Source organism: Stegostoma tigrinum, chromosome 46 (genome assembly GCF_030684315.1).
Source record: "Stegostoma tigrinum isolate sSteTig4 chromosome 46, sSteTig4.hap1, whole genome shotgun sequence".
NCBI lineage: Eukaryota > Metazoa > Chordata > Chondrichthyes > Orectolobiformes > Stegostomatidae > Stegostoma > Stegostoma tigrinum.
Genome location: NC_081399.1, coordinates 5,132,171 through 5,153,862, shown reverse-complemented (window position 1 = coordinate 5,153,862; position 21,692 = coordinate 5,132,171). Strand labels below are relative to the sequence as shown.

The 21,692-nt window shown below is 55.1% G+C and overlaps 2 protein-coding genes across 6 annotated transcripts in view; both read left to right on the top strand.

The window, feature by feature from the left end:
- Positions 1-7,067, top strand: part of LOC125449531 (solute carrier family 15 member 4-like) — a 43,165-nt gene extending 36,098 nt beyond the window's left edge. The window contains exons 7-9 of the mRNA XM_059642820.1: positions 2,794-2,952; positions 4,962-5,120; positions 6,183-7,067. Coding sequence (XP_059498803.1) covers positions 2,794-2,952; positions 4,962-5,120; positions 6,183-6,397 — 533 coding nt within the window. The 3' untranslated portion in view covers positions 6,398-7,067. The remainder of the gene's footprint in view (positions 1-2,793; positions 2,953-4,961; positions 5,121-6,182) is intronic.
- A 5,248-nt stretch (positions 7,068-12,315) lies between these two features.
- LOC125449500 (ribonuclease inhibitor-like) overlaps positions 12,316-21,692 on the top strand; it is a 38,707-nt gene continuing 29,330 nt past the window's right edge. For 2 of the 5 annotated variants that reach the window (XM_048525307.2, XM_059642868.1), the window contains exon 1: positions 14,211-14,750. The gene's annotated coding sequence lies outside the window, so the exon portion shown is untranslated. Of the gene's footprint in view, positions 13,322-13,897; positions 13,988-14,208; positions 14,751-21,692 lie in introns of those variants that run through there. The other 3 variants (XM_059642870.1, XM_059642869.1, XM_059642871.1) reach the window with 3 other exon arrangements.

Genomic DNA, 21,692 nt, shown 5'->3' with positions numbered 1-21,692 from the left:
ATCAGCCCCTACACCACCTCCCTATGTCTGTAAACGCCTCCAGCCCCTACACCCCCTCCCTATCTCTGTAACCCCCTCCAGCCCCTCCCTATCTCTGTAACCCCCTCCAGCCCCTACACCCCCTCCCTATCTCTGTAACCCCCTCCAGCCCTTAAACCCCTTCCCTATCTCTGTAACCCCCTACCCCCCTCCCTATCTCTGTAACCCCCTCCAGCCCCTATCCCCTCACCTACCCCTCCCATGCGCACACACCTTGTAACTTTTACGTTTAGTCATTAATGGGATGTGGGCATCTGTGGCCCCGCCCAGCATTTACTGCCCCCTGCCCCTAGTTGACCCCCTTGAGAAGGTCCAGGGGTGAGCTGCCTCCTTGAACTGCAGCAGTCCATGTGCTGTGGGTTGACCCACAGTGTCCCCCTCAGGGAGGGAATTCCAGGGATTCTGACCCAGCGACACTGAAGGAACGGGGATATATTTCCAAGTCGGGATCGGGAGTGGCTCGGAGGGGAACTTGCAGGGGGTGGGGGGTCCCATGTATCTGTATTTTGTGCATTAGTCTTCTGCCATCGTGGGAGATGTTTGACGCAGAAAGCTTCCAGTCCCCTGTGAATTGGGGCATTGAAGAAAGATGCGGGCTCTGACTTTGAGTGTTTGAAAGACACTGTTCGGGGTGTCACAGTTGGTTGTCGAGCCCAGCCCTTTTTGGAAGTATATCCTGGCACCGCAGGGGGTGCAGGGGTGGTTTGTGCAAGTGTTCAGAGATGGGAGACCCATTCCCGAAGATGGATTGGCGGGGTTGGAAACCGAAGAGGGTCTTGCTGCCGTGGAGATCTGATAGAGGTTTTCCACATCGTGCTGGGGCTGGACAGACCGGAGAGGGGCCGAAGGGCCGTTCCTTCCTGTTAGGTCAGTGACAAGGCTTGGATCAAAGCGTTTGGCTGAAGATTTGATTCGATTTGATTCGTCGCTGTTGCACGCGCCTTGGTAGAGTGGAAAGTTTTGTTTTGCGTGCAAGTACAGGCAGACCGTGGCAAACAAAGTGCATTTGGGAGATAGAACAGGAGGAGGGGTCCCATTCATCTGCATAATAACAGCCTCCAGCATCTGCAGTTCCTACTATCTCTGAAACAATTTTAACCCCATCCTCTGATGCTGCTTGGCCTGATGTGTTCGTCCAGCTCTGCATCTTGTTATCTCCGATTCTCCAGCATCTGCAATTCCTACTGTCTCTTAGAATCAAGGAAGGTGGTTCCCCTGAGCTGGGGAGTCTAGAAGGGTCTAGACCCAAAACATCAGCCTCCCTGCTCCTCTGATGCTGCTTGGCCTGCTGTGTTCATCCAGCTCTACACCTTGTTATCTCCAATTCCCCAGCATCTGCAGTTCCTATCGTCTCTCAGCATCAAGGAAAGTGGTTCCCCTGGGCTGGGGAGTCTGGAAAGGTCTCGACCCGAAACGTCAGCTTCCCTGCTCCTCTGATGCTGCTCGGCCTGCTGCATTTATCCATCTCCACACCTTGTTATCTCAGATTCTCCAGCATCTGCAGTTTCTGCTATCCCTCTGCTCCTCTGATGCTGCTGGGCCTGCTGTGTTCATCCATCTCCACACCTTGTTATCTCAGATTCTCCAGCATCTGCAGTTCCCACTGTCTCTAAGGATCAAGGAAGGTGGTTCCCCTGGGCTGGGGTGTCTAGGAGGGTCTAGGCCCAAAACGTCAGCCTTCCTGCTCCTCTGATGCTCTTGTTATCTCCAATTCTCCAGCTTCTGCAGTTCCTATTATCCCCATACTTGAACCTGTAGTGTGTTCGAACTCCTGTATCTTCTGCCTGACCAAAGAGGTTGGAACACGTGGTGTTTGATGATATTGACCGCCTTCCTGAGGCAGTGGGTGGAGTGGATGGTTGGATGGTGTGATGGCCTGGGGCTGCGTTCTGTCATTTCTTACGGCCCTGGGCAGAGAGGCTGCCCTCCCGGGCCGTGAGGGTGACGTCGAGCTGACTCAGTCACAGCTTTCGAAAACAAGGGACGGTCCTCAGTGAATGGGTTAGGAAGCTCAGAGGGGCAGTGGGGATGGTGGCACGCTTGCTCACAGCTCGCTGAAAGTGGCGGGGCAGTGTTAATAAGATGCTGAGGAGGGGGCCAGCCGAGAGTCGGGGCATGGATCCCGGGAGCAGGGAGGCAACGTGGGAGCCCTGAGGGACTTTGGTGGGACCACAGCTGGGGAACTGTGTTCTGTTCCCCGCTCCCTGCGGGAAGTGGAGTTGGAGGGGGGTGTGCAGAGGGAGATTCGTCGCGGGAGAGAGGCTGGATAGTCTCGAGCTGTTTGTGTTGGAAGGTTTGAGGGGTGGGGAACGGATAGGAGTGTGTAAGGTTACAAGGGACACAGACAAGCTCAACATGAAGCAGCAGTTCTCCTCAATCGAAGGGCCGTGATCAAGGGACATCATTTTAAGGTGGAAGGCAGGAGGTCTTGAGGGAAAAACTTTACCCCGGGGGTGGGGGCATTTGTTATTCCCTGCCTGGGAATGACATTTGACATTAGATGCCCCCACAACCTTTGAACAGCACTTGAGTGACCTCTTGAAGTGCCATGGCATCCAACGGGCCTTAGGCCTAGCGCAGGGAAGTGGGCCTAGTGTAGGCCACGGGCGCTGGATCGATGGGCCGAAGGTGTCGGGAGTTCTTCGGTGGCGGGGGGGGGGGCAGGGGGGATGGCGCGCGGGGGAGGGCAAGAGGGTGGCGTCGACGTAGCTTCTGACCTCCTCCGCCCCGTTTCCCTCCTCCTTGCTCTGACAGGCGTACTGGAGAGCCAGCGTCTGGTCCACGTCCGAAACAATGAGACGGTCAGCCAGACGGTGGGGAGCACCACGTACGTGGCCGCCCGCCTCGCGATCTGGTGGCAGGTGCCCCAGTACCTGTTGATCGGGATCAGCGAGATATTTGTCAGCATCCCGGGTAAGACCAACCCACCTCGCAAAGGCGCGCCAACCCATCGAGCCATCCGGCGCGGAAGCAGAGCCTCCTCCACCCCTCTACCCCCTCCCTGCCGCGGTATTATCGCCTGACAGTTTTACGCCAGATGACGTCCCGGGGACCCGGGTTCGAACACCGCCACGGCCCGTTGGCGGAATTTGGATTCGGTAATTGTCTGGCTTTAAAAATCCGATGATGACCGTGAGTCTGTGGCTGGGAAAAACCCCATCTGGTTCACTAATGTCCGTTTAGGGAAGGAAGCTGCCATCCTGACCTGGCCTGGGCCTACATGTGACTCCGGACCCACAGCAATGTGGTTGACTCCGAGCTGCCCTCTGGGCAATTAGGGATGGGCAATAAATGCTGCCGGGTCGGAGATGTCCTCATCCCATGATGAACAAGATAAATAAAACAATCCAACTCATCCATTCTGACCCAGATATCCTAAATTAATCCGGTCCCAGTTCCCAGCATTTGGCCCATATCCCTCTATGCCCTTCCTATCCACGTGCCCATCCAGGTGTCTATTAGATGCTGTAACTGTACCAGCCCCCACCACTTCCTCTGGCAGCTCATTTCATACACACGCCACCCTCGGTGTGGAAAAAGTTACCCCTCAGGTACCTTTTAAATCTTTCCCTCTCACCTTAAACCTAAGCCCCTCTAGTTTTGGACTCCCCTGCCCTGGGGGGAAAGACCTTGTGTAATCACCCTCTCCACGCCCCTCATGATTTTATAAATCTCTATAAGATCACCCCCTCAGCCCCCAACGCTCCAGGGAAAATAGCCCCAGCTTATTCAGCCTCTCCCTGTAGCTCAAACCCTCCAGCCCTGGCAACATCCTCGTAAATCTTTTCTGAGCTCTTTCAAATTTCACAACATCCTTCCTATAGCAGGGAGACCGGGACTGAACGCAGTTTTCCCAAAGTAGAGTAAGGGAGCCGAAAACTAGAGGGGCATAGGTTTAATACAGTCCCCTGAGGAATTCCTGCAGAAATGTCCTGGGACAGCCACGACCATCTTCCAATGTGCCAGGTATGACTCCAACCGCCGGAGTGCCTACCCCCAATACCTGCAGATTCCAGTTGTGCCAGGGTTCCTCGATGCCACACCCAGTTGAATGCAGCCTCGATGCCAAGGGCTGTCACTCTCCTCTCACCCTCTAAAATTCAGCTTTTTGTCCATGTGTGAACCGAGGCTGTAATGAGGTCAGGAGCTGAGTGGCCCTGGCGGAACCCAAACTGGGCGCCACTGAGCGGGTTATTGCTGAGGAGGTGCTGTTCAATAGCACTGTTACTGACACCTTCCATCACTTCCAGCACTGACCGAGGATAGACTGATGGGACGGGAATTACATGTGTCCTGCTTGTGTTGTGTAGTGGACATAGAACACAGAACACAGGACATAGAACATAGAATAGAACACAGAACCTAGAACGTAGAACATAGAACACAGAATAGAACACAGAACATGGAGCATAGAACACAGAACATGTAACACGGAACACAGAACATAGAACGTAGAACATAGAACACAGAATAGAACACAGAACATGGAACACGGAACACAGAACATAGAACGTAGAACATAGAACACAGAATAGAACACAGAACATGGAGCATAGAACACAGAACATGGAACACGGAACACAGAACATAGAACGTAGAACATAGAACACAGAATAGAACACAGAACATGGAACACGGAACACAGAACATAGAACGTAGAACATAGAACACAGAATAGAACACAGAACATGGAACACGGAACACAGAACACGGAACATGGAGCATAGAACACAGAACACGGAACATGGAATAGAACATAGAGTATAGAGCACAGAATAGAACACAGAATGTAGAACAGCACTGCACAGGCCCTTCGGCCCACAATGTTGTGTATTAGATGGACTTGGGCTATTTTCCGATGCGATTGTTATCCTGTTCTCTGTCATTAATTGTCCTCATCCCTTGTTTCCTTTCCGGGAAAGGTTTGGAGTTTGCCTATTCCGAAGCCCCCAAATCCATGCAGTGTGCCATCATGGGCCTCTTCTTCTTCTTCTCCGGGATTGGTTCGTTTGTTGGGTCCGGGCTCCTGGATCTAGTATCATTCCCATCCATTGGCTGGCTGAACTGCCAGCTGGACCACGGTAAGTGTTCCAATTGGGCAGCTCAGAGACAGGGGGAAGGGGGCAGCATGACAGTGAGGGAGAGGGAGACAGGTTCAAGGGGAAGGAACGGAGGGGAGCGGGCAATCAAATACAGGGTGACAGTGCCCGCTCCCTCAGCACTGACCCTCCGACAGTGCCCACTCCCTCTGCACTGACCCTCCTGCAGTGCCCACTCCCTCAGCACTGACCCTCCTGCAGTGCCCACTCCCTCAGCACTGACCCTCTGACAGTGCCCACTCCCTCAGCACTGACCCTCCTGCAGTGCCCACTCCCTCAGCACTGACCCTCTGACAGTGCCCACTCCCTCAGCACTGACCCTCTGACAGTGCCCCCTCCCTCAGCACTGACCCTCCGACAATGCCCACTCCCTCAGCACTGACCCTCTGACAGTGCCCACTCCCTCAGCACTGACCCTCTGACAGTGCCCACTCCCTCAGCACTGACCCTCCTGCAGTGCCCACTCCCTCAGCACTGACCCTCTGACAGTGCCCACTCCCTCAGCACTGACCCTCCGACAGTGCTCGCTCCCTCAGCACTGACCCTCCGACAGTGTCCACTCCCTCAGCACTGATCCTCCGACAGTGCAGGTCCATTGCAGGATGTGAGGTTGGGGGGGGTTAGTGAATGACATTGATGGGGCTGGGGCTGGTGGCTGACTGTTGTGATGTGGAGCTCTGGGAAACAGGAACCGAGCCGTGTGCTGGGGGCGTGGGTGAAGCGGGCTGAGGAGGTGGGTGCCACTTTCAAGCAGAAACGCCAACGTGCCCTGAACGGGCCGAACGGCCTCCTCCTGCATTGAAATGGTGCCTCGTACATTTCACATCCGCAGGAAAATATTTTAGACGCGTACAGGAGCATTCAGTGGGGCCCTTAGGAAATGCTAGTGAGATCAATTGATAAGTGGATGGGCCAAGGCGCAGGAGGATGTTGGGATTGTGTTGTCCAAGTGCTAGCAGGGGCAGGATGGGTAGAATGGCCCGCTCACTACCCCGTGTGACTTGTATTCTGTCTCCTTCCTCCCCCAAACCCCGTCTCCTGAAGGGAACATCAACAGTTGCCATATGGACTATTATTTCTATCTCCTTGCTGGCCTGCAGTGCGCAACATTGCCGCTGTTCATCTCTCTCACAGTCTGGCATGAGAAAGGCCGGGACAGCAGCTCTCGGCCCCCTGTCTGTCAGGGCCTGCGCTCGGGGAGACCTGCCCCCAGCTCCAGGAGCTCCCCGGCCCGTTTCCAGGCAGGCCGCAGGGTCTAGGAGCGAATCTGACGCTCACACACCCACCTGCACACACTCCGGCACTCTCACACTCACCAGCACACACTCCGGCGCTCACACAGTCACCGACACACACTCCGGCACTCTCACACAATCACCGACACACACTCCGGCACACACAGTCACCGACACACACTCCCGCACTCACACAGTCACCGACACACACTCCGGCACTCTCACACAATCACCGACACACACTCCGGCACTCTCACACAATCACCGACACACACTCCGGCACACACAGTCACCGACACACACTCCGGCACTCTCACACAATCACCGACACACACTCCGGCACACACAGTCACCGACACACACTCCGGCACACACAGTCACCGACACACACTCCCGCACTCACACAGTCACCGACACACACTCCGGCGCTCACACAATCACCGACACACACTCCGACATTCACACACTCACCTGCACACACTCCGGCACTCACACACTCACCAGCACACACTCCGGCGCTCACACAATCACCGACACACACTCCGACATTCACACACTCACCTGCACACACTCCGGCACTCACACACTCACCAGCACACACTCCGGCGCTCACACAATCACCGACACACACTCGAACACTCACACTCACCTACACACACTCTGACACATTCACACAATCACCTGCATACACTCCAACACCAACACACACACACACACACACACACACAAACAGACACACACAGAGACACACACACACACTCACACACACAGACACACACACACACACGCACACACACTCCTCTCTCCCTCTCACACACACACACACAGACACACACACACACTCACACACACAGACACACACACACACACACACACTCCTCTCTCCCTCTCACACACTTCTCTCTCACACACACACACAGACACTCACACACACACAGACACAGACACACACACACACTCACACACACACACACACAAACACACACACACACTACACACACACACTACACACACTCACTCACACTCACACACTCACAGACACACAGACAAACACACACACACACACACATACACACTACACACACACTCATACACACACATACTCTCTCACACACACACACACTCACACACACACACTCACTCACTCACTCACACTCACAGACAGACACACAGACAGACACACACACACACACTCATACACACACACACTCTCTCACACACACACACACTCACACACACACACTCACTCACTCACACTCACACACTCACAGACAGACACACACACATACACACACACACACACTACACACACACACTACACACACACTCATACACACACACACTCTCTCTCACACACACACACACACACACTCACTCACTCACACTCACACACTCACAGACAGACACACAGACAGACACACACACACATACACATACACACACACACACTACACACACACACTACACACACACACTCATACACACACACACTGTCTCTCACACACACACACTCACTCACTCACACACACACACACACACACACAGACACACACAGACAGACAGACAGACAGACACACACACTCACACACACACACACACACACACAGACTCACACACACACACACACACACACACACACACACACACACACACACACATACACACACGCACACACACAGTTGCCTATCCCAGATGACTGAAGCCTTCTGCAGCAATTCCCCCAAATGCCTCACCACTCGCCTCTCGGAAGGAGTGAGCTCCCATTGGATCTGACCGGAACAGGAATGGGTCTCTCTGATCTGACCTTGGGAATACAGCGAGGGAGGGGAAACTGGCAACGAAGCAGGGAGAGCGCTGGGCGAGGGGGCGTGCGCTGTATTGGGGGTGGTCCATGTGGCGTCCTCAACGGGAACGTCAATGTGAGCTGGAATACACAAACCAGTTGGCAGGGGTGTTGGAGGTGGATGGGTGTGAGGTGGGGGTGGGGTGGATTTGGGGGGGGGGTGGCGGTCGCTATTATTGCGGGTTGCCACCGTGTCACATCTCGGGATTGTAGGGCAAAGAGTCAGGACTAGCAGTTTGTTTGAAGAGGTTTTAGGGATGATAGATTGAGAGAGAGAGCAAGAGAGGGAGAGTGAAAGAGACAGAGAGAGAGGGAGAAAGAGACAGAGAGAGGGAGCAAGAGATGGAGAGAGAAAGAGACAGAGAGAGATAGAGAGGGAGGAAGAGAGAGAGGGACATAGGAAGAGACAGAGAGAGATAGAGAGAGAAGGGGAAGAGAGATGAAGAGAGTGTGGGAGAGAGATAGAGAGAGTGGGAGAAAGAGACAGAGAGAGATATAGAGAGAGAGGAGGACACAGAGAGAGACAGAGTGAGAGACAGAGAGAAAGAGAGAGAGAGACAGAGAGAGACAGAGACAGAGAGTTAGAGAGAGATAGACAGAGAGTGACAGACAGAGAGAGACAGAGACAGAGTGTACAGAGAGAGAGAGGGGAGATAGAGAGAGAGAGAGACAGAGAGAGAGGGGTGGGGGGAGATAGAGAGCTGGGTGGGGGAGATGCTGGTGGAATTGAGAGAGAATTACCCGCAGGCAGCCGAAGGCCAATGCACTGATGGTGGGAGATTACAGTCAGAGCGGCCAAAATTTCAAACCTACAGAAAATGATGAAGCCCGTCAGCCCCGCTGAGGCTGCCTTGTCACTCCAAGTCATGGCTGATCTGATTGGAATCTCAAATCCAGATCCCCACTCACCGCGAAAAGTACCCGCGTCTCAATGGCCTGAAATATGGTCATCGACAATTCAAAGTGTCTGGCTGCAGATCATAGAGGGGGCGGGGGGGGGGGGTTAACAGAGATGGGGGGGTGTAGGGGCTGGAGGGGGTTACAGAGATAGGGAGGGGATGTAGGGGCTGGAGGGGGTTACAGAGATAGGGAGGGGGTATAGGGGCTGGAGGGGGTTACAGAGATAGGGAGGGGATGTAGGGGCTGGAGGGGGTTACAGAGATAGGGAGGGGGTGTAGGGGCTGGAGGGGGTTACAGAGATAGGGAGAAGGTGTAGGGGGACGGAGGGGGTGACAGAGATAGGGAGGGGGTGGAGGGGCTGGAGGGGGTTACAGAGATAGGGAGGGGGTGTAGGGGCTGGAGGGGGTTACAGAGATAGGGAGGGAGTGTAGGGGCTGGAGGGGGTTACAGAGATAGGGAGGGGGTGTAGGGGCTGGAGGGGGTTACAGAGATAGGGAGGGGGTATAGGGACTGGAGGGGTTTACAGAGATAGGGAGGGGGTGCAGGGGCTGGAGGGGGTTACAGAGATAGGGAGGGGGTGTAGGGGCTGGAGGGGGTTACAGAGATAGGGAGGGGGTGTCGGGGCTGGAGGGGGTGACAGAGATAGGGAGGGGGTGTAGGGGCTGGAGGGGGTTACAGAGATAGGGACGGGGTGTCGGGGCTGAAGGGGGTGACAGAGATAGGGAGGGGTTGTCGGGGCTGGAGGGGGTGACAGAGATAGGGAGGGGGTATAGGGGCTGGAGGGGTTTACAGAGATAGGGAGGGGGTGTAGGGGCTGGAGGGGGTTACAGAGATAGGGAGGGGGTGTAGGGGCTGGAGGGGGTTACAGAGATAGGGAGGGGGTGTCGGGGCTGGAGGGGGTGACAGAGATAGGGAGGGGGTGTAGGGGCTGGAGGGGGTTACAGAGATAGGGACGGGGTGTCGGGGCTGGAGGGGGTGACAGAGATAGGGAGGGGGTGTAGGGGCTGGAGGGGGTTACAGAGATAGGGAGGGGGTGTAGGGGCTGGAGGGGGTTACAGAGATAGGGAGGGGGTGTAGGGGCTGGAGGGGTTTACAGAGATAGGGAGGGGGTGTAGGGGCTGGAGGGGCTTACAGAGATAGGGAGGGGGTGTAGGGGCTGGAGGGGGTTACAGAGATAGGGAGGGGGTGTCGGGGCTGGAGGGGGTGACAGAGATAGGGAGGGGCTGATGGACAGAAGTATTATAAACAAACATATAACTTTCAAAACCATGCTGTTGCTTAAAGGTGTAAGCTCACGAGAAACTGTACAATGATGAAAACACGGCCGGTTTGAATCAGAGCATGTTTCAGATTGACTGAATACAGTGGTGTGTGGAAGATGGGAGAGCACTGGAAATGCTTTCTGTCTTGTGTCTTTATTTTGGATATCAGGGAGAGAGTAGTACCGTGACATACCACGATGCACTGTTTATCTGTTCACTGTGTTTGATGGTGTTTGTGAAGGTTAAAATTAAGCGTGGGAGCAGTTCCGCCTCTCTAAATGTGATGTTCTCACTTGTCATTTGCAAATCTGTAAATAAATGGGTTTGTGTGTGTGGGACGATGGACCCTGGGTCTAGCATTCATGGACTGGCATTTCTGGATGACGGTTACCGGCAGAGATTCGCAGATTACAATGACAGTGACCGAGTTCCACACAGTGACATCCCACAGGCACACCATCCATGAATAGGCAAGCTCCCACAGCGATGTTGGGTTGAAACAATAAAATGTCATCCCAGGAAATGTCTTACAATCTTCCTGGATGCGGATCCAACAGGAATTTTTAACGAAGGATATGGACCAGTCCTTGGAACAGCCTGTTCTGGGGGCAATGAAGAGAAAGTGATTTGGAATTGAGATGCACTGGACAGTTGTTCCAATGGCAAGCACAGAAAAGATGGGCCAAATGTCCTACTCACTATAAGCAGTCCCACATAAACTAGCGAGATCTGTACTGGAGAGAGACAATTCACATCACACCTCCCTACAGCAAACATATTCAGGTTAGGGTGGATTGGCCGTGCTAAATTGTCCCATAGTGTCCAGGGATGTGCAGGTTAGGGTGGGTTGGCCGTGCTAAATTGTCCCATAGTGTCCCAGGGATATGCAGGTTAGGGTGGGTTGGCTGTGCTAAATTGTCCCATAGTGCCCAGGGATGTGCGGGTTAGGGTGGGTTGGCCGTGCTAAATTGTCCCATAGTGCCCAGGGATGTGCGGGTTAGGGTGGATTGGCCGTGCTAAATTGTCCCGTAGTGCCCAAGGATGTGCAGGTTAGGGTGGATTGGCCGTGCTAAATTGTCCCGTAGTGCCCAGGGATGTGCAGGTTAGGGTGGATTGGCCGTGCTAAATTGTCCCATAGTGCCCAGGGATGTGCGGGTTAGGGTGGGTTGGCCGTGCTAAATTGTCCCATAGTGTCCCAGGGATGTGCGGGTTAGGGTGGGTTGGCCGTGCTAAATTGTCCCATAGTGCCCAGGGATGTGCAGGTTAGGGTGGGTTGGCCGTGCTAAATTGTCCCATAGTGTCCAGGGATGTGCAGGTTAGGGTGGGTTGGCCGTGCTAAATTGTCCCGTAGTGCCCAGGGATGTGCAGGTTAGGGTGGGTTGGCCGTGCTAAATTGTCCCATAGTGCCCAGGGATGTGCGGGTTAGGGTGGGTTGGCCGTGCTAAATTGTCCCATAGTGCCCAGGGATGTGCGGGTTAGGGTGGGTTGGCCGTGGGAAATGCAGGGATCGTGTCTGGGGGTGGCTCTGGGTGGGACGCCTTTCAGTGGGTCAGTGTGATTGCGTTGGGATGCATGGACTCCTTCCACCCTGCATGGATTGTATGATAAACGAGGGATACATGATGAATGGTGGGACCCTGGAAAACATGGATCTCCACAGCCCCCTGCATGTCTGGCACATTTGGATACAATGCTTATGAAGGCAGATGGTAACCCAGCCTTTATTAGCTGAGGCCGAGAGTTGAAGAACATGGAAGTGACGCTGGGAACTGGATAAAACTCTCGTCGGGCCCACACGCAGCGAGAGCCTTGTGCGCGGATGTTGAATCCACATTATACAAGGGGATGTGACAGCACTGGGGAGAGGGGCGCAGAGAGACAGACATTTACCGGGATGCTGCCCCGGGCTGGAGAGTTTCAGTGACAGAGAGAGAGAGAGATGTGGACAGGCTGGGTTTACCTTCGACTAGAGGAGATTAAGAGAGGGGACATTGTGGAGGTGGGAGACAGAGAGAGTGTGCATGTGTGTGAGTGAGAGTGAGAGAGTGTGTGTGTGTGTGTGTGTGTGTTTTGAAGTGTGTGTGTGTCTGTGTGTATGAGTGTGTGTCTGTGTATTTGTGAGTGTGTGTGAGAGAAAGAGTGTGAGAGAGAGTGTGTGTATAAGTGTCTGTGTGTCTGTGTATGAGAGTGTGTGTTTGTGAGTGTGTGTGTGAGAGAGAGTGTGTGAGAGAGAGTGTGTGTATGTGTCTTTGTGTATGTGTGTGAGTGTGTGTCTGTGTGTGTGTATGAGAGTGTGTGTGAGAGAGAGTGTGTGTGTGTATAAAAGCCTGTGTGTGTGTCTGTGTGTATGAGTGTGTGTCTGTGTATGAGAGTGTGTGTTTGTGAGTGTGTGAAAGAGAGAGTGTGTGGGTGTGTATAAGTGTGTGTGTGTGTATGAGAGTGTGTGTGTGACAGAGTGTGAGTGTGTGTAAGTGTGTATGTATGTGTGTATCTGTGTATGTATGAGACTGTGTGTGTTTATGTGGGTGTGAGAGAGGGTGTGAGTGTGTTACTGTGTGTGTGTGTGTGTGTGTGTGTGTGTGTGTGTGAGTGTGCAAGTGTGAGAAAGACTGAGGGACACCCTAAGGGATGGATTTAAACCCGGAAACCATGGACCGAGGAGATGTTCCGATAGTGGCCTTGGAGCCGGACGCTTCAGGCTCAAGCACAGCCAATGTTGAAGGAAACATCGTGGTCAAAACCTGCTGAGCGCCCATCGCAGCCCTTTCCGACTCACACCAACGGTGGGAATGAAGAGCCAGGAAGAGATTCCCGGGAGGAAATCGGACCCTGGACCATCAGTCTCCGTGGGCACAGGCCATAACCAGCCGTGGCAACTCGAGTCCTTTGGTGGACTTTGGTGCCCATGGATGTAGTGGGGGCCTACCTCTTGTACCGGCCAAGGTGGGTGCCCAAGAACTGATGGGTAGAGAACAGAAGGAGCACAAGATGATGTTTCAGGGTTGGGGGGTGGTGAGTTCATGGCAACTGTAAAGACACACCATTCAGGAGCTAGACGGTCACACAGAGCGTGATGAGAACACAGGACGTGGGGGAGCCTTGGCTGGCCCAGCAGAAACGGCCGCAGGGCTGTGAACCCAGAGGTCGGTGGAGGGGGTGCACGGGGACCCTCCAAGGCAGATTGCGAGTTTGGCAAAGTTCCGATTTTAAGAGCCGAATGATGACCATGAGGGAAGGGAGAAATGCCGTCTGGGTCTCCAAAGCCCTTTGGGGAAAGGAAACTTGGTCTACATGTGACTCCAGATCCACAACTGCTCCCTTTGGGGAGTTAGGGGAGGGCAGTGCAGGACGGCAATGTTAGAGAGGGGGCTGACACAGAACTTTGTGACGCCGGCCCCTCCTGTAAACAGCCTATAACTTTCCTGTTCGCGTGCGCTGTTCTGTTCTGAAATTTGGCCCAGGGTGGGGGACAGGCTCCAAGTGTTTATCTCCCCTGGGGAGGGGCACATCCAGAGGGCTGTCCTGTCCCGATATGGCTAAACCTCCCACTGAGTCACACCCTACAGTCAGTGGGCTGCCATTTCCTGGAAGGCCCATCACAAGCTCAATGTGAGTAAGGGATACTTTTAAGAACAGGGTTGGGGTATTCTGAGATGTGGCCGGTTATTGGCGCGATGCGGGGAGGAGTCGGGGTGTTGGGGGGGGAGTTGGGGAGTGGGGGGGCTGCGTGAGAAGGTTTTCTGATGAAGGGTCTCAACCCGAAACGTCAGCTTTTGTGCTCCTGAGATGCTGCCTGGCCTGCTGTGTTCATCCAGCTCCACACTTTGTTGTCTCGGATTCTCCAGCATCTGCAGTTCCCATTATCTCTGATAAAAGTTTAACCCCACGTCAACCCAAAATGCGTCCTAGACCCGAAACGTCAGCTTTCTGCCTGGACCCTGCTGTGTTCCTCCAGCCCCGTGCTGCCGCAGCTGAGGCCTGAGGGAGCTGGGAGGATAATGTTGGGCAGGAGGCCCACAATGAATGGAGCTCTAGCCGCAGAGACAGACAGGCCAGCGGGATCACGGGTGCGGCAGAAATGCCCAACGTGAGGCTGGATGAGCGCAAGCGGGGAATTTTACCAAACGGGAGGAGGACATTCGACACACCAAGCCTGCACCAGCCCCCATTCTTCAGCCCGAAGCGAAGAACTTAACCAGGATGTTGCCGGAAATGGGAGGTTCGAGTTATGAGGGGACCCAGTTTATCAACTGGAGCGTCAGAGGCTGAGGGGTGACCTTACAGAGGTTTAGAAAATCGTGCGGGGCATGGATAGGGTGAGCGGCAGGTGGATTTCCCTCGGGATGGGGGTTTTCAAAGGCACACTTTTAAGGTGAGACAGGAAAGATTTCAAAAGGGCATGGGGGCAATTACTTTACACAAAAGAGGGTGGTTCATGTGTGGAATGAACTCGCGGATAAATTTAAGGATGTGGGTACAATTACAGTGATTAAAAGGCATTTGGAAATGTACAGGATTCGGAAAGGGCTGGGAGGGATAGGATCCAGGTGGGACCGCTTGAGTTTGGGATTAGGGTCAGCACGGACTGCTCAGACAGAAGGGCCTGTGTTCCATGCTGCGTGACAGTGCCCGATCTCTCAGCACTGACCCTCCGACAGTGCCCGATCCCTCAGCACTGACCCTCCGACAGTGCCCGATCCCTCAGCACTGACCCTCCGACAGTGCCCGATCCCTCAGCACTGACCCTCCGACAGTGCAGCACTCCCTCGGCACTGACCCTCCGACAGTGCCCGATCCCTCAGCACTGACCCTCCGACAGTGCTCACTCCCTCAGCACTGACCCTCCGACAGTGCCCGCTCCCTCAGCACTGACCTGCCGACAGTGCCCGCTTCCTCAGCACTGACCTTCCAAAGGTGCCCACTCCCTCAACACTGACCCGCCGACTGTGCCCACTCCCTCTGCACTGACCCTCCGACAGTGCCCGCTCTGTCAGCACTGACCCTCCGACAGTGCCCGCATCCACAGCACTGACCCTCCGACAGTGCGGTGCTCCCTCAGCACTGACCCTCCGACAGTGCCCGCTCCCTCAGCACTGACCCTCCGACAGTGCCCGCATCCACAGCACTGACCCTCCGACAGTGCCCGCTCCCTCAGCACTGACCCTCCGACAGTGCCCGCTCCCTCAGCACTGACCCTCCGACAGTGCCCGCTCACTCAGCACTGACCCTCCGACAGTGCCCGCTCCCTCAGCACTGACCCTCCGACAGTGCCCGCTCCCTCAGCACTGACCCTCCGACAGTGCCCGCATCCACAGCACTGACCCTCCGACAGTGCCCGCTCCCTCAGCACTGACCCTCCGACAGTGCCCGCTCCCTCAGCACTGACCCTCCGACAGTGCCCGCTCACTCAGCACTGAGCCTCCGACAGTGCGGCGTTCCCTCAGCACTGACCCTCCGACAGTGCCCGCTCCCTCAGCACTAACCCTCAGACATTGCACGCTCACTCAGCACTGACACTCCGACAGTGCCGCTCCCTCAGCACTGACCCTCCGACAGTGCCCACTTCCTCAGCACTGACTCTCTGACTGTGCCCAATCCCTCAGCACTGACCCTCTGACAGCGCCCGCTCCCTCAGCGCTTACCCTCTGCCAGTGCCCTCTCCCTCAGCACTGACCCTCCGACAGTGCACGCTCTCTCAGCACTGACCCTCCGACAGGGCCTGCTCTGTCAGCACTGACCCTCCGACAGTGCCCGCATCCACAGCACTGACCCTCCGACAGTGCGGTGCTCCCTCAGCACTGACCCTCCGACAGTGCCCGCTCCCTCAGCACTGACCCTCCGACAGTGCCCGCATCCACAGCACTGACCCTCCGACAGTGCCCGCTCCCTCAGCACTGACCCTCCGACAGTGCCCGCTCCCTCAGCACTGACCCTCCGACAGTGCCCGCTCACTCAGCACTGAGCCTCAGACATTGCACGCTCACTCAGCACGGACACTCCGACAGTGCCCACTTCCTCAGCACTGACTCTCTGACTGTGCCCAATCCCTCAGCACTGACCCTCTGACAGCGCCCGCTCCCTCAGCGCTTACCCTCTGCCAGTGCCCGCTCCCTCAGCACTGACCCTCCAACAGGGCCCGGTCCCTCTGCACTGAACCTCCAACAGTGCCCGCATCCACAGTACTGACCCTCCAACAGTGCCCGCTCCCTCAGCACTGACCCTCTGACAGTGCCCGCTCCCTCAGCACTGACCCTCTGCCAGTGCCCGCTCCCTCAGCACTGACCCTCCAACAGTGCCCGCTCCCTCAGCACTGACCCTCTGACAGTGCCTGCGCTCTCAGCACTGACCGTGCAACAGTGCCCGCATCCACATCACTGACCCTCCGACAGGGCCCGCTCCCTCTGCACTGACCATCTGACAGTGCCCGCTCCCTCAGCACTGACCCTCCAACAATGCCCATCCCTCAGCACTGACCCTCCGACAGTGCAGCACTCCCTCAGCACTGACCCTCTGACAGTGCCCGCTCCCTCAGCACTGACCCTCCGACAGCGCCTGCTCCCTCAGCACTGACCCTCCGACAGTGCCCGCTCCGTCAGCACTGACACTCCGACAGTGCCCGCATCCACAGCACTGACACTCCGACAGTGCCCGCTCCCTCAGCACTAACCCTCCGACAGTGCCCATCCCTCAGCACTGACCCTCCGACAGTGCCCGCTCTCTTAGCAATGACCCTCCGACAGTGTGGTGCTCCCTCAGCACTGACCCTCCGACAGTGCAGCGCTCCCTAAGCACTGACCCTCGGACAGTGCCCGCTCCCTTAGCACTGACCCTCCGACAGTGCCCGCTCCCTTAGCATTGACCCTCCAACAGTGTGGTGCTCCCTGAGCACTGACCCTCCGACAGTGCAGCACTCTGTCACCACTGACCCTCCGGCAGTGTCCACTCCCTCAGCACTGACCCTCTGACAGTGCCCGCTCCCTCAGCACTGACCCTCGAACAGTGCCCATTCCCTCAGCACTGACCCTCCGACAGTGCCCGTTCCCTCAGCACTGACCCTCCGACAGTGCCCGCTCCCTCAGCACTGACCCTCCAACAGTGCAGCGCTCCCTCAGCACTGACCCTCCAACAGTGCCCGCTCCCTCAGCACTGACCCTCTGACAGTGCCCACTCCCTCAGCACTGACCCTCCGACAGTGCAGCGCTCCCTCAGCACTGACCCTCCAACAGTGCCCGCTCCCTCAGCACTGACCCTCCGACATTGCGATTCTCCCTCCGCACTGACCCTCCAACAGTGCCCACCCCCTCAGCACTGACCCTCCGACAGTGTGGCGCTCCCTCAGCACTGACCCTCCAACAGTGCCCACTCCCTCAGCACTGACCCTACGACAGCGTCCGTTCCCTCAGCGCTGACCCTCTGCCAGTGCCCGCTCCCTCAGCGCTGACCCTCTGCCAGTGCCCGCTCCCTCAGCACAGACCCACCGACAGTGCCCACTCCTTCAGCACTGACCCTTCGACAGCGCCCACTCCCTCAGCACTGACCCTCCGACAGCGTCCGCTCCCTCAGCCCTGACCCTCCGACAGTGCCCGCTCCCTCAGCACTGACCCTCCGACAGTGCCCGCTCCCTCAGCACTCAACCTCCAACAGTGCCCGCTCCCTCAGCACTGACCCTCTGACAGTGCCTGCTCCCTCTGCACTGACCCTCCGACAGTGCCCGCTCCCTCAGCACTGACCCTCCGACAGTGCCCGCTCCCTCAGCACTGACCCTCCAACAGTGCCTGCTCCCTCTGCACTGACCCTCCGACAGTGCCCGCTCCCTCAGCACTGACCCTCCGACAGTGCCCGCTCCCTCAGCACTCAACCTCCAACAGTGCCCGCTCCCTCAGCACTGACCCTCCGACAGTGCCCTCTCCCTCAGCACTGACCCTCCGACAGCGCCTGCTCCTTCCATCAGTCTGAACTTTACTTGTGGATCTGCTTCAAGATATGTATTCGTGCTGAGTCCCTCTCCTTCTACGGTTCTTACCCTGTGTCTTTTCCTTTCTCTGTCTACTTCTGCGTCGTATCTCCCTCTCTTTCACTCACTTCTTTCTTCCTCTGTCTCTCCTTGCCATGCTTCTATTCATTCTCTCTCTCTCTCTCTTTGTCTATTTGCTTTCAGTCTCCTGTTGCACCCACTCACCTTCATTTCTCCTCCCTCTTTCTCTCTTGCTTTGTGGTCTCTCGTATCCTGTAAGTATGTCGCACTCGCTGTCTCTCACTCTTCCCGACCCCTTCCTCTGTCTGTCCGATCTCTGTCAGTTTTAGTTTGCAGCTTGCTCTCACTGTGTGTATGTCCCTCTCTGTCTGTCTCCTCTCCTGCTTTGTCTCGCAGACTGTCCGCTTTCTTTCTGCCCTCCATGCGTTTTCTTGTTGACTTTTTCATCTTCATTTGTCTCTCCTGAACCTTCTCACCCAGTCCCTTTGTCTTACTGTCCCTCTATTTTCCTCCCCCTGTTTCCTCCCCTCTTCCTCATTTGGATCATCCCCATTTGGAGCTCGATGCATTGGAAATGTCGAGAGATGACACACGCTCAACAGTACAATTTCGAGCGGAGCAGAGGGACTCCTGTGCTTAACTTTCTGAAGTTAGCTGGGCCAGTTGAAACAGCGTTTACGAGGGTCACTGGGATCCTTGACTACAGAGTACTGAAGCGAGGAAATCATGGGACATTGTCACAAATCATGGGTCAGATCGCATCGGGGCTAATGTGTTCAGCTCTGGGCACTGTATTTGTGGAAGGACGTTAAAGCCTTGGAGAGAGTTCAAAGGAGATTTGCTGGGATTGTAGCAGGAATGAGGGGCTTTAGATACAAAGTAAAAATCATCAAGCTCTACGGCATGAAAACAGACCCTTCGCTCCGTCTTGTCCATGCTAACCCAATATCCTTAACTAATCTAGTCCCACTTTCCAGCATTTCCCTCTCAACCCTTCCTATCCATGTACCCATCAGATGCCTGTAACCAGCCCCCACCACTTAAGCTCAAACCCTCCAACATCCTGGTAAATCTTTTCTGAACCTTTTCAAGTTTCACAACATCCTTCCTGTAGCGGGGAGACCAGAACAGAGCGCAGTATTCCGAAAGTGACCCTAACCAAAGTCCTGTACAGTCGCAACATGACCCTCCCAACTCCGAGACTCAATGCACTGACCCATAAAGGCCAGCGGACCGAACACCTTCTTTGCTATCCTATCCATGTGGGACTCCACTTTCCAGGGACTATGACCCTGCACTCCAAGCTCTGTCTGTTCAGCAACACTCCCCAGGGCCTCACCATTAAATGTATAAATCTTGCCTTTCCAAAAATGCAAGACCTTTCGTGGGAAGCTCCGAATTCAGAGCAATGTATTTGAGCCTGCCTACTATTGAAAATGGCCAAGAGGTGGTCCTCAATGGGCCTGGTTAACACAGCTTTCTCAAATACTCAGTAAAAACCGAAAGAACTGCGGATGCTGTAAATCAGGAACAAAAACAAAGTTGCTGGAAAAGCTCAGCAGGTCTGGCAGCATCTGTGGAGGAGAAAACAGAGTTAATGTTTCGGGTCCAATGACCCTTCCTCAGTACTGATGGTGCCTGAGAAAACATCAGTTTATATGCATAAAATCGGGAGGTGGATGGGGTAGGGAGTAAACGATAGGATTGAGCCTAAAGAGAGAGAAAGACAGTTGGACAGACACAGAGTTAATATCGGTCTGGCTGGGAGGGTGGATAGTTGTTAATGGGGACTGTTAGTGACTAATAACAGGGGGTGTGTAATGGCAGGCTGTGGTAACAAGGGGTGTGTGGGGTTGGGGGCTGGTACATGGGAGAGTTTAGGCCCTAAAATTATTGAACTCAATATTGAGTCCGGAGGGGTGTAGGTCCCCAAGCGGAAGATGAGATGTTGTTCCTCCAGCTTGCCCTGGGCTTCACTGGAACACTGTAGTGAGCCAGAGACAGAGATGTTGGCCAGGGAGCAGGGTGGTGCATTGAGGTAGTTCAGGGATAATGGGAACTGCAGATGCTGGAGAATCCGAGATAACAAAGTGTGGAGCTGGATGGACACAGCAGGCCCAGCAGCATCTCAGGAGCACAAAAGCTGACGTTTCGGGCCTAGACCCTTCATCAGAGAAGGAGGAGGGGGAGAGGGTTCTGAAATAAATAGGGAGAGAGGGGGAGACGCACCAATGTTGTTCAGTGTCTTTTTTTGTGAGCAGAACATAGATAATCTGCAAAGAGGTCACCATATGAATAATATATGTAATAGAAATGTTTACCTGTTCAAACACACCGAGATCCTGCTCGACAATGATCATCTTGTGTACACATTGCCAGGGTTTGCTCACCTCACAGAAGGGTCACCTCGCTCTGAGGAATTCAGTTACATTTTACTGCAGCTCCTGGTAGATACGACAGATGGTGCGTTGACCCCACCCCCCAACCCGATAGCGAGAGGATTGGAGGACATGACAGGCGTATCCTGCCGCAGCCATATGAGGGGGGGGGGGACGGGTGTGGTTCTTGGGGAGACTCCCACCTGGAGGATTGTGCAGAGCTGGGGGTCTCCCTTACCTGAGGATGGAGGTCCTGGCGATGGAGGGGGGAGAGCAGCGACGAGTTCCCCAGACTGACCCCTGGGATGGCAGGGCTGACGTACAGAGAGAGGGAGACGGGATCAATTCGGATTATATTCCCGGGATTTAGAATAGTTGGGGGGTGGAGTTTGATAGAAACCTATAAAATTCTGATGGGATGAGACAGGGTAAACACAGGAGGGATGTTCCCTGTGATCTGGGGGGGGGGGGGTCACAGTTTAAGGATACAGGGTGGGGACGTTTCAGACTGAGATGGGGGAGAAATGCACAGAGAGTGGGAGCCCCTGGAATTCGAGGATAAAACACTGAATGTTTTCCAGAAGGATTTAGTCAGTGTAACTCGGGATACAGTGGGTTATTGGCAGGGGTGGGGGGGCGCGGAAGGAGGGACAGGGGACTGAGCTGGGCGATTAGTCACGATCCTATGCAATGGGGGCAGCAGGCTGAAAGGGCTGAATGGCCCACTCCTGACCTTTTTGCTGTGATTGTCAACGTAACATCAAACACTCACAGGCATGCCGTTAAGCTGGGACAATTCCGATGCGGTTGGGCCCAATTCCGATAGCCTGCCATGCTGCTGCTGGAGGGCTCGGGAAGATGGAGTGGGAGGTTCCACACCATCGACTCACTGGGCAGTGAAACAGTGAGGGCATCCCTCGGGAGGTGTGACAGAAAGGTCTAAATTATTTTAGAGAGGAGC